The 13,600-nt window shown below is 41.0% G+C and overlaps 1 protein-coding gene across 4 annotated transcripts; it reads right to left on the bottom strand.

The window, feature by feature from the left end:
• Positions 1-527: 527 nt before the first annotated feature.
• smpd2b (sphingomyelin phosphodiesterase 2b) lies at positions 528-12,733 on the bottom strand. Of its 4 annotated transcripts, none has more exons than XM_050039405.1 (11): positions 12,455-12,733; positions 8,453-8,564; positions 8,254-8,350; positions 7,993-8,069; positions 7,409-7,502; positions 6,481-6,570; positions 6,309-6,391; positions 5,960-6,092; positions 4,477-4,581; positions 4,192-4,369; positions 528-2,642 (listed from the first exon to the last, which is right to left on the bottom strand). In XM_050039405.1, exons 2-11 carry the CDS (start codon positions 8,500-8,502, stop codon positions 2,206-2,208), a joined length of 1,344 nt encoding a protein of 447 aa, XP_049895362.1. In that variant the 5' UTR covers positions 8,503-8,564; positions 12,455-12,733; the 3' UTR covers positions 528-2,205. The 4 variants fall into 4 exon arrangements, with proteins under 4 accessions (XP_049895362.1, XP_049895363.1, XP_049895364.1 ...); XM_050039406.1 differs by having other exon boundaries at positions 12,464-12,733; XM_050039407.1 differs by lacking the exon at positions 12,455-12,733 and adding an exon at positions 12,271-12,435.
• Between the last annotated feature and the right edge of the window lie 867 nt (positions 12,734-13,600).

Below are 13,600 nucleotides of genomic sequence, written 5' to 3'. Positions count from 1 at the left end.
TACATACAGCATATGTATTCATCGTGTCATGCAGTCTTATAATGCCTGTGCAACTCCACCAACTTATTGTTCTTCATTTTGTTGCAGGTAATGAAGCTACATGTGATGGCGTACCTTTGATTTTTGAGAGAAGCCAAAGACAAACTTCCACTGAGGTGAACAATAAAGTTATCAATCTCTCTCTCTGGTTTAAATTTGTATCTGGTGTGTGTTTAACCCTGTGCCGTGGGAACAAATGAAAAGTTTTACAGTACCACACCCATGGGTGCTCTTGCCTCGAGGGCGTACTTGTGCCAGCAGGTAGGTGTAATCTGCTAAATTTGGCCGTCAACTCCCCTCACATGCTCTTGCACCTTTGTCCTGTGGTTGCTGATGAAGAGCCAGTTTGGTGTTTCATGCTTTTCCTTGTAAAGCTCGTCAGTCAGATGAACTCACATCACTCTCTAGTGGCGAAGGTGGAGACCTGTTGTGTATCAGTGAATGTCTGCAGTTGTCACATGTGTCTGGAGCCAGAGCAGTCAGGAAGCGTGAGTAGAAAGTCTTTATTATTGCTTTCATAGTCATGCCCATTACAGTTTTCCTGTTGGAATGAACATCAGGTGTTTATTTAAATTATTTTACCTTTATGACATGAACAACTACCAAATGCTTTTCCAATATTGAGGTTAAAGGTTTAAAAATGATCAATCATTGTTTGCTTTCTGCTGAGTCATAACACTGTCTCACAGCGATATGTATCATTAAGTAATGTCCTATCTTACATAAAAGGAAGTGGTTTACCTGGTTAGTCAGCTAAGTGCACTGCACACTAAAGATATATTAAGCATTTACATTCTTCTACAGTACATGATGTTTTTTTCTTTTAAATAATTCACGTGATCAAATTAGGTCAAAGTTAGAAGTACATGACAGAATATCTTATGTAAAATCCCACTGTTATATTATGGGAAAGAGGAGTGTCGATTGTCTAACATAAAAATACTTTCCAGTACAAGACAGTGAACGTGAGGCATGCAGATAGAGTCTGTCCCTTTTCCTACAGGGGAGCTACTGAAAAGTCTGAACTTGTGCATGAGAGTCTTTGTTTCTAAGTGCTACTGGAGGCTGTCGACAATCTGTCCTGCAGAGATAAAATGTTACAGACCAAGAAATGTAAACCTCTAACATTCGGAGTGTGTATCCTCTGTGCGGTGGAGACCACTGGGCTTCTTTCTTTAAAAGGAGCAGTGTGTGGGATTTAGTGCCATCTAGTGGTGAGGTTAAAAACTGCAACCAACTAAGTGCCACGTGAACTCCCTGTGAGGATTCCTTCAGTGTTTCATTGTTCAGGAGGTTTTTTGGGAGCCGGATTATCCGCAGAGGTCTCGTCCTCTCCGAAACAAATGGACCAGGTGATTTAAACCAGTAAAAACACTGAATAAAGCAGTTTCACATTAAAAATCAGTGTTTTCCCGACGCTGTTTGGCTCATCGCAGAAGGGCTGCTCACTACAGTGGCTGACACGAAAACACGATTGGCCCTGTCTAGAGCTAATGTTTGGTTTGTCCGTTCTAAGCCACCATAGAAACATGGTGGTGCAACATGGCGATCTCCGAGGACGAGAACTCGCTCCCTATGTAAAAATAATTAGATCGTTATAATGTAACGAATACATACGACTCTTATTTTCAGGTGATTATACACTAAATAAAAACACACTAAATCCTACACACTGGACCTTAAAGTAAAGCAGCAAGCTGTCTGGACCATCTATGATTATTTGGTGGACTCTCCAAATCGCAAAAGGGGAAGCATGAAATTCTAAACAGAAACAACTGGTCCCACTAAAACTACTGGTGGGTGGAATGCAGGTCAGACCTCATGCTTAAGAAACACAAACGGTCAAGTTCGTGACCTTTAAGAACAGCAGTAGCACAGATGTATCACACTGTGTAACAGGAAGTGTGTTTGCTGAGGTGCATAGAGGGAGGTCTAGGGGTAAAAAAAGGCTAAAGACGAGTATATAAAAAGTATAAAAAAAGGTCAAAGCATGTGTCCTGCACGACTTTCAGAAACGTCCTTCAAGAACTCCTTCATTCAGCAGTACTTAATCTCAAGAGCATAAAACACATTCAGAGGATAAATGCCTCCTTCAAACATCCATCTTTAAGCTCACTTCAAAGGCTTCCTTCCAGTGAGCCCACTTTGACCCAGTTGGCTCCTGTTTTATTCCTCTGGGTCAAAAGCGCTGGGCTCATGACCCTCTGGGGGCCTCCGCTGGGTGCTGTGGGGCTGAGCCAAAGGAAAGCCCCTGAGCTTCTCCTGCAGACTTCCTACAGCAAGTCTCATCTGGTCTTCAGCCCCTTGAAGAGATTTCAGCTCCATTGTGTAGAAGATGTACAGCAGGAAGGTGGTCAGCAGGATGGCGAAGCACAATGCGGCCAGCAGGTAGAAGGATGTACGAGGGAAAGGTTGCTCTGCTCCCAGGGCCAACCAGGGCACGGCGGCGATGGCCAGCTCCAGGAACAGCAGAGCCAAGCCCATCACTCCGGTGCGTGTGGCTGTGTAGCGCATCCTCTCAGCACAGTGCAGACCCACTTTGACTTCTGTACGGGCCTCTGTCACGATGTCCACCAGCTCGGCCACCTTCACTGAAGACATGACTGAGTGAAGAGACAAAGAGGAAGTCAGAGATCTTTCAAGAGCTGACTGATGGTTTACTTCAGACATTCTGCAGGATGATGCCAAAGGAGAATACTACAACCTGTAGCTGACATTACATCAGTACATTTGCATGTGCTTTTACAGGGTCTTGCTCTCCTGATAACTTTATTCTTATTATTTGCCATATTGGGTCACAGTTAGACCTATCTTACGCCCAGCGCAGCACTGTGGTTGCTAGTTTCAGTCCGATGCAGCTGACAGCAGAGTCTCTTCCCGCTATTTAAAGGACATATTATTCATATTCTAAGATGTGCCTATATAAAACCTAAAGTACGACAGCAACATGTCGTTTTTGTATGAATAGTGGGGGTTAGAGGAGAGGCTGGACACTTTGCGCTCCATCTCTGCTGTGACTGAGTAATTTAAAAACTTTTATGTTTTATCTAAATCACATTTTTGTAAAAATATCAAATTATTTTGCAGTGGACACATTGGAAAGTGTAAATTAAGAGGTTTCTGTCAATATTTCTGTCATGCTTTTATGATAAAAACTCATGAAGATATTAATGTAAATACATGACATATTTATCAAAATCCTGCCGAGCTCCACCGGATAATTCAAGGATGATATTCTGAAGGAGATTTGAATTACAAAAGGACAAGCAAATTTGCAGAAAATTAAGGTAATAACAGCTGTGATTATTACTGGGGGAGGGGTGAAACATTACCTACATACACACTCCGGACAGGATAAAAAAATGACTGACCAGTTCAGGTAATATTATATCACCCCACCTCACCTAGAGAAAATAAATACATTTCGAATGGGGATTAAAGTTTAGCAGCACTTTGAGTTAGAGGGTGACGTGCTCACAGTGACAATGGGCTCGTTCAAAATGAACTGTGCCTCGTCTGGAAAGTGGACAAGATCAGGCAGCAGCAGCAGGAAGCGGTAATAAAAAGCCGAGGTGAGGTCGGACAGCTTCCAGCGGCCTTCGGTTTGTAAAGGAAGTCACACAAGCACTCACATCCTGTTAGAGCTGATGCCTATTTATTAAAAATGTTATCAGAGTCATGTATCCGTTTGTTTACAGTCTCTAAAGTCTCTAAAATGCTTCACAGGCGATCTGTAATTTATGTTCATGGCTCAACCTCGAGCAGAGCAGACCCGTCCCCTCAACTACAGAGACTAAATAATTTGTGTTTACTATATGTTTAATATTTTCAGAGGAAAAATTACAAGACAACAACTTTCCTTAAAGGTCAGTCAGATATAGTCAGGGCTTCACATCTGTACAGGTGTTGTAAATGTCTAAACCAAATTTCATGGCAATCCATTCAATAACAGCCATTTCACTCACAACCACAAACCTCACAGGAAAAGTCAGGGAACCACCAAAATCAGTCGCTTCATCCTCAAAAGACCACGACTGTCTGCACAAAATGTCGTCATACTTATCTATTCATAACTGTTGAGATATTTCAGTCTGGACCAAAGTGACACTGGCGTCCCTCGAGCCACTCTGGTATCCTGTCTATGACACATACCTGCAGCGGAGTCCTGATTCTTTGGTTGCCTGTCACTTCCTGTCTCAGTTGGAGTGTGTGTCTCCAGCCTAAACCCAGCAGTAAGAGCCTCATGGTCGGAGTACGGGAATGGATGATCAGGGACGGAGCCGTTGGTGGTGGACATGAAATCACAGTAGATGTCCGTTTTGGGAGAACCCTGGGGATTAAAAGAAAAGGGGGAAATGCACTTTGTGAGTCAAAACACATTATAAATTCATCTGATGACTGAAACAAGAGGAGATACACAGTAAACACCTCCCTCACCTTGAACAGGATGTAGTCGATCCGAATTCCCTTCTCAAAGGGACAAAGCTCCTTTTTATTGATGAAAGGGTTGTCAGCTATTAAAGTGATACCGTCCTCACACCCCTGCAACAGAAAACAATTTGTAACATTTAGAAAACAAGAAACATATTAAAAGGAAGTCTTCACAGTCAGCCTCACTTTCATAGTGTTGACCATTATTTCTGTCAGTTATGACAATGTTTTACCCACTAGCTCAGTTCTTGAGACATGAAGCCACAATGACACTGCTGGTTATGACTTTACAATGTCTTTGTGAAGTGTGCTTATCGAAGTTGTGCAGGAAAGATGTTTTTCAGTGTCATTGATGATAGTATCAGACTTCTAGGACACATGACCTTGATCTTATATCAACATAAATGGTTATGAGAATGTGGCTAATTGGAGACTTGTTTTCAAGCCTGTCTGACAGCGAGCCGTCCGTGCTGCCCCGTATTTCACCATTTACCTTACAAAATGTAAAAAACTGTACAACTTAAAATGTGATCATAACCAATACAGACAGAGCACAATTAAGTCCTGCCCACACCCGAGGGGAAAACAATTTACCGCTCTCCATTGACTTTGTATTGCGTAACGATGATTCCTTGTAACTTCCTTCTGCTACTACCAAACAACAGAAAAATACCTAAAAGTTGCTGTGTGGTGGGATGCAACACCAACAGGGTAAAGAACCCATAACCAAGTGTTTACTGTATAAGCTGCTGAACAGAAAAATTGAGCCTTTAAGAAGACAAAATTAGAGGAGAATGGGGATGCTTCATTCATTCGTTTTCCGTAATTGCTTATCCTGTTGGGGGTCACAGGGAGGCTGGAGCCTATCCCAGCTGACACTAGGCGAGAGGCAGGGTTCACCCTGGACAGGTCACCAGACTATCACAGGGCTGACACATAGAGACAGACAACCATTCACACTCACATTCACACCTACGGACAATTTAGAGTCACCAATTAACCTGCATGTCTTTGGACTGTGGGAGGAAGCCGGAGTACCTGGAGAAAACCCACGCTGACACGGAGAAAACATGCAAACTCTGCACAGAAGGGCTCCCCCACTCCAGGGCTCAAACCTCCCTCTCAGGCTAAAAAGAGGAACCTTTTTGCTGTGAGACGACATGACAATGCTAACTAGTGCACCACTATGCCTCTTAATCTGGCCACACAAATTGTACAGCTCTGAGTTTGTCAACACATCTCTTGCTCTCTGGTGCTAAAATTATCCCTTGACTTTTGAAATCTAATGTTGTAAGCAGTTGAGCCCTTGTTTGCATTTTGTGGCACTGACTGTTTTCCCCTGGTGTGAGTGGTTTTACAGTATGACGTGTTTCGCTCTGTGTCTGTATCATTTATGGCCAAAATTATAAGAGAAAGTTCCCAGTTAAAAACTGAATTCTCCTTTAATTACTTAGCAGACAAATTAATCCACACAGCACCTACCACCTACATCAAATTTAGCCGTCTCTAAATAAGAGTCTTTGAGTCCAGTGTAAGACCTCAGTAGTCTGTTGCCGAGGTCCTGAGGGTGCATGTTGAGGTCACCACCTAGAATCACCACATCTGCTCCAGCTGAGGTGTGGCTGTGAGGCAGAGAGAAACACTATGTTACCAACTAACTTAATTAAAACATAAGTACTTGTTAGGAATACTGTAAGGGACTGCTGTGTTGCTTTAAACACTTCGGTAACTCCAAATACAAACAAATGAGGTTCACCTGTGAAAAATATGCAAATACACACCACAGTAACCAAATTATGGCTCAAAGTCTTTGTGCAGAAATAACAAAGACACACTACCGAATGAACTGCTGCAGCTCCCAGGCCTGAACCACTCTGTGAGGTAGATAAGAGTCCTTGTCTCTGCAGTACTCTGCATGCAGCTGAAATCAATACAGAGACAACAGCACATTCATCAGGAACTGTATATAATACACAGGTGAGGCTGAGAGCTGATGTTAGGAAACCTTACATGAGTCACGTAGACGTTTGTAGTCAGACTGCCAATGCTTAAGACAGCCATCCCAACAGCTTTACCTCCAAACCAGTCGCCATGGTGAGCCTAAATATAATGAAGAATCCAATAAGTTAGGAGAGAAAAGGAGGTATGTTATTCTGCAAAGAGAGGATGTAACTCTAAAGAATCACATATCCACTCTCTACACTCACCCTTGGTTTCCTGTATGTTTTACAGTGAGATTTTTTGAGACCTTTTTTGTTTGGACTAGTCAACTAGTCTTAACTAAAATTTTCGTTTCAGGGAAATTAGTCGCCAGGAGCATCCCTAGTTGCTAAGGCCTTTTGTGCAACGGTCGAGGAATTCCTTAAGTATAGGACCAAGACGAGGAGAAAACCATAAATACTTAAGTGAACATATAATGGAAATCTTAGGGGAGGCTTATGGGTGTTTTTTTGCAACTGATTTTATTTTGAGGAACCTTAACCAGGACTATAAGGAAAGATTTAACTTGAGGTGTATTGTGCAACCGACCCCTGACCTTTAGTCACCACCTCTCAACACTGGAACAAACTGCTGGAGGACATGGAGCAAACTCGCTCCTTATCTTTGTTTAAAACTCTATTAAAACACACTGTTTTAGAACGACATTGTCTTAATGCCTTTCTAAATTGTTTTAATTCTGTCCTTTTACTGCCATTGATTCGTCTGTTCAATGGCTCTTTATTTTAATCTTATTTACATTTTATTGCACCATGCGTCTCTTGCTTCTACGTCTTTTAGGAGAAACTTTGCTAACTGTTGTGTAAAAGTGCTACATGAATAAATCTTTTTGGCAAATAATAAGGCTCTTTTTTAAATGTTTACTGTTCTTCACTTTCCTCAAGCCATATTTGAAACGTACAGCACAAAACTATCTGTGTCTCAGGCTCTACAGACTTACCATGTAAGGATAACCGTTCAGTGAGTAGCGAAAAAGAAATGTATCATGGATTCTGTGTTTGGAGAAAATGGCGAGTCCACTGCCGATGACTCCGCTGGAGAATGAGAGCAAAAACAGAACATGAGCAGAAGTTGTGTTTCCCACACTTTACACCACCTTCAGTAGGACCTAAATGTTTGAAGAAACACGTCACACCCCTGGTGTCCATATAGATCTACATTACTCTAAAGTAAGAATGTTTTATCTGTAGTAGATGTGAGAACTTATCTACAAGAGTTGACATTTTTGTGAGCTGCAGAGGGGATTAGAAAGGTAGGGCCGTCTCATGCTTTGGTATGGAGGTCAAGAACGAATTAAGCTGCATGAATTAATCCTTAAGGTCTTGCCCAGGCTTCAGTTAAGTTTGGGGTCTTTGGATCAACGCCATGCAAGTACATTTTTCTGACAGAGGGGCACTTCAGGAGCCTTTTGAAAATATGACAACTTCCTCATGAATTTTAATCAGAGATTGCAAGACGACCAGAGGTAAAGGGTTCAGAGAAGACTGCTCAGCAACCTTGGGGTGATGAGGAAACCTTGGTTACCTTTTGAAATAATGAGAGTGAGGATGACAACAGGCGAGTTTCTTTTTCAAGGAGAGATAGTCTTTCTCACTCCACACCTGAAAGAAAAATAAATCGATCGTCACTTGAAAATTAGAACCATCTTTGCATTATTTATATTGATCATACAAGTTTACAAGAAGATTTATAGCTCAAGAAAACACCTAATTCTACAGAGCACACAAGCTGGATCAGATTAGTGACTGTGCAACTTTAAAACTTTGTAAGATGGCTTCCACCAACCTCTTGCAGTAAGACAATATCATGCTCTTCTCTGCACAACATATCTCCAATCATGGCATAGCGCTGAGGACAGTGTTTGCTAAGATAGCGGATCCCCCTGAGAGAGAAACAGAGAAAATAGGGACACTGTTTTTGCATCCATGTATAAGGACAAAAAAAGCCCAGTGCATTAAGAATCACGCAAACCACAGCCACTGACCAGCAGTTCAGAGAGAGGACCCGCACATTGACAGAGTCTGTGTTAGCCATGCTGGAAGATCAGTAGATGTGATGATGGTGTTTCAGATCAGATGAGATGACTGGGACAGCTCCTGATGGGAAACACACAAATTGCTGTTGTTAGAATGACGTTGTTATCCGAGTAAATTTTTGTTTTTTTGTTTCCCAATGTTACGTGGCATGTCTGGATGCACAAAACCTTCCAGCATATACACATGTGATAGTAATGGGAGTAATACAGCAAGGAAAAGCAATCTTTGACAATGCACATATATTAGTCACCGGAAAAATCAATACAGCATATTACATGATATTTCTTCTGAAGTCTTCTCTTTTACAGACTAGAACAGGAGTACCTCAGGGTTCTGTTCTTGGTCCCCTTCTTTTTATGCCGGGCTCACACTACATGATATTTCTGTCCTTTCTGATGGTCACGATGTCAGATTAGGTGAGTGTGGAGTCATAAATTCATGCCGTGACTCGGCCGGCCGACAGACATGACACACCACACGATGTTCCACACCAATCATCCCCGGTCGTCTTTCATGATCTGTGTGATGTCATCACGTTATTCTTGTCCTATTTTTATCATTATTACTATTATTTCAGTCACTGTGTCTGTTCATGTCCCAGCCGAAATGTTGTCGTAGTAACATAAAAAGTGCCACCAGATGGCAGGAACTACAACTGAATCACTGAATCCTCCACAACAAGTTCCAGGAAATGTTTCAAAATAAAATCCTATTTAAAAAAGAAGGGATTCTCTCGACCGAAGTTATAGTGAGCTTTTAAATTTTTTTTTTTACAGATACAGGAAGTGTTGAGTTTGAAATGATGGCACAATGCACTAACTTTATCAAGGCAAACGGGAGCGGATAAAGAGTAAAAATATAAAAATACAGAGGGAATAATAAATAACTTCCCGCATATAATGTAGTCTGTTTCAAATGAAGCTGGGAGCCTCTGTGGTTGTGGTAAGTAAAAGTAGAAATTAAGTAAAAAAGGAATTCAAATTCAAATTGTCACAGGGGGGTCCCAGACGTGGCGTCAGTTGTCGTCTACTATGACACACGCTGCGTCGGGCTATAATCGGGCCAATATTGTGTAGTATGTACCCGGCATTATCTTATATATTAATGACTTATCACAGTCAGGTGCTGGAGCAGGTTTTCAGATGTATGCAGATGATACAGTCATACATGTATCTGCTAAAACTGCTCTGGCAGCTTCCAAACAACTGTGGTGTCAGTTTGCTTTTCTGCCCAGGCTCGGTCATCAACAGAAGCTAATGTGTTAAATCTAAATATCAATGGACAGCATATCGAACAGGTCTCGGAGGTAAAATACTTCGGCCTCATATACAAAAATTCGAAGAGCATGTTAAGATGGTGAGCAGGGTTGCAAAAGTAAACGTATACATTTAGACTTATCAGGGACTGTCTCCCATTTCATGCTGCAAACAGTTTAATGCATGCTATGATTTTTTTTACATTTAAGTCACTATGTAATCTCTTGGTCACAAGCAGCATCTATAATAACTAAGCCTCTTATAATGATGAAAGTTCAGACAGGAAAGCAATAAGAGCATTGCCATGTTCTTCAGAAAATAAATATGTTTTATTTTGATTATTTCATTGATTTTGCCAATTTCAAACTCATCCATAAACTCCTACATAATCAGGCTTCCCAGGTGCTCGGTGACCTTGTGGTTCCACTCAGAGATTCTGGCTCAGTAACACGTGGAGCAGCCAACGGGAATTGTAAAGTTCCCCTGTGTAAATCCTCATTTAGACAAACGGCCTTTTCTGTCCGTGGCATTAACATGTGGAATTCTTTACCTACAGAACTTAAACTGGATCCTGATTTAGATCACTTTAAACTCAAAATGAAACAGTTTTTAAAAAGGAATCAGTGATGCAGTCATGCATAATTTGATGCTTCCTAGTCTATAGTGCTAATTATGTGTTGCCATTTGTGTCTTGTCTGTATTTTTATTGTTGTTTGTACTTTGCACTGTTACTTGTTTTTTTTGTTGCTGAGTCTTTTGTATCTTAAGGCCCAGCTAGGGACGGGCATTGCAAATTAGCTCAGGCTATAAATGCTGTGGTGTGTGACTTGTCCCTATACAAAAGATAACTAAATAAAACTTTGTGTGGCAATATGGTTTCAATACACTGAACCAAGTAACAATTTTCTGTTACATAAACTCTTAATACTGCAAATCCAAATTAAACTTTTGGTAGCCTACTTGAATAATACAATTAATGGATTTTTTAAAAATATCATATTTAATTTTCATCTCAAAAACATTACATATACATACAGACTAATAAACATACTTGTACGACATACAAAAAACACAAACAAACAAAACATGGTGACTCTCAGTAGAAACCTCAACCAACAGATGGTGAATTAAGGTGCCTAACCACTGGGCCCCAAATACTCTCAAATTCAACATACAAACACAGATTGTCGCATCGAAGGCTCTCAAGGTGAATCCCTGAGACACAACCCCGAGAAATTAATTGCTTTTTTAGTCCACTAGATACATTTTGCTGCAATAAAAATGACTGAGGTGAAGTGAACAGATTGAAAACGTTACTTCATTAAATAAAACAGATGTTGGCCAAGTTTTCCTTTGGGGAAAAAAATTGTAGTAAGAATAAAATAATAAATCACACTATATGTTATCACAACACTCATGACTTCGGTATTGTGACAATATTACATCATGGGGCCTCTGGTGACTCCCATTGAGTTCCTAAAATAAAAACTTTATGACCTTAAAAACCACACAATCACGAGACTCAGAGAGAGGCACACGTGCTATTAGACCTATAGAGTTACCACTAAAAACTGCATGGTAAGCGTCAAAAGTGCAAACCAAGCAGACTGGAGCCAGAGTATAGTTCAAGTTCTTGGACTTTGAGTTTTAAGAAATCAGCAAAAAAAAAAAAAATTCACTCCTTGTAACTGAAAAACTGCAAACAAATCTGATTTTATTCTACAGACTGTGAATTCTGTACATTAAAACAATAATTCTGCATCTTTTCAGGTACAGACAGGTCTGAAAATAAGCAGCTATGTGATTTTAAATACTGTGATGACACTCAGCTGACCTGACAGGCCTCACTGTGTCATGCAGTGGGGAAATGTGCTGGAGACAAAGTAAAGAGGTGAATGCATTCGCTGTTTTCTCCTGGGAGTGCAACAATACACCGGCCGCACACAGAGTGCTGACATGGCTTTGCTCTGTCTGGACAGAATAAGGGGGAAGCAGCCAGGCAGGGGGAAAAAAATCAAGGGGCTTTAGTGTCAGAGGTAAAACTGGCTGTTTATTAAGTGTCAACACAGAGAAAGCAAACAGAGTGAACACAATAAAGCATTTCTTCCTGAGGCTAAACATTAACCTCACGCTGTATAAAGCATCTCTGTGTATTTATCCACAGAGGTGTGTGCAGGCTGAAGATGTCACAGCCAGGTAACAGCTATTGACTTTAACCCAAAATGTGGATAAACTTCCTGACGCTATCTATAAACAGCGGGCGACAGTTTGTCACGTACACAGCCTGCATGTGTCCTGGATCTCACACCGCCAAATGACCCCAGATTAAGTTACATGTGACCCAAAATGCCGGTTTGTCTAGGGATGTTTTGGGGCAAGAAATGCAGAGGTAGAGAACCGTTAGCTCAGAGACAAAGTGGATAAAATTCAGCTAAGGTAAATGCTACATTTGTTTGCCATCTTAGCGCTTTGCTAATTAACATTTAGATGAAACCGTTAAACATAGTCACCTTCATCATCACGTAGCTGCGGTATTCCACCGTTAATGACGACAGGTAACACCGTTAAGACAACAGCTGCTAAACAACTCAAGTTAGCCACTTGACTAACGCTAGTCTCTGTCACTGTAAGCAGCTCCGGTTTCTGTTGACTTGTTTTTATTTATTTATTTATCTATCAGGTAATTCAACTCACCGCACGAACCTGTTGACGTCAGCTGAAGTTAAGTGGACCGTTTCACCGTCTGTGCCGTAACGTTACTTAAGGCTTTAACCCCAAACACTTCCTGTTAGCGTGCTAGCTAGCTAGCTGTTGTTGTAGTCCGAGTTAATTATTATCATAGTCGGTTTGACAGCATATCAGATAACGAGCAGTAATTTAGCGGTATTTGGACACTTCCATTCCTACGTGATTTCCCTCCCGGCGTGGATTCAGCAGAGGTATAAAAATATTTGTTCTGATATCCGGTTGTATTTGTCCTTCAAAATAAAACACGAACTTAATCGCGTCTGTATTTCACTTCGGTATATGCAATAGACATGCAGTCACTGATATTTACCGACAGAACTCTCTGAGCATATGTGTATATTACATTTTAATGGGGCTGGTAATAATTGTGATTAATTTATTTTTTAAAAACTCGATTTTATTTTGTAGTTTCCGGCTTGATTCTGCGTCGGCCGCAATGACTATTGGGAGATGAAGTTCTTACAGTTAAACGTCAAAAGCAAGTAAAAGTCGTTAATTCAAAGCCCTGCTTGAGTAAAAGAAAACAAATATTATCGGTAAAATGTTTAAATGCCCCCTGTTAATATTATTTTATTATAAATTACCTTGTGAGAGTGTAAATAGAAGAAGAAGATAATTAATCCCGAGGGTAAATCGTGTTGTCATACACACAGGCCCGTAATACACACACATGCACAAACAGGACCTGTATATGCATTAAATGGTTTGCCTGTTTAACCAACCAGGAAGAGACTTAAAATAACCACAAAGAGACAAACAGACAACAAAGAGATGCAGACACAAAACTACAGAAACTGTGTAGGAGAGGTGGTGGAGTGTTTTGCATGTCTATGCTCAGGGCCCATTGTCTCATAATCCACCCATGGTGATGCCCTACAGTCTGTACCGGGTCCCTACCTTTAACTTAAGTCCTGACTTCACCTGCGTGCTGTGCTCAGGAATGTCACACAGCAAAATAAGGAGAAAATACAGTCAAACGCCAGAGTCTCTGCAGGTAGATACACAGCCACACGTCTAGTGTCACATGGGTGATGCGTGAGAGGGATTATCTTTGTATTAGTCTGTACCTTGTTCTTTTAGGAAAATCCTGCA

Source organism: Epinephelus moara, chromosome 24 (assembly GCF_006386435.1).
Source record: "Epinephelus moara isolate mb chromosome 24, YSFRI_EMoa_1.0, whole genome shotgun sequence".
Lineage (NCBI taxonomy): Eukaryota > Metazoa > Chordata > Actinopteri > Perciformes > Serranidae > Epinephelus > Epinephelus moara.
The sequence above is the reverse complement of the archived record's forward strand: the minus strand, read 5'-3'. Positions and strand labels throughout refer to the sequence as shown.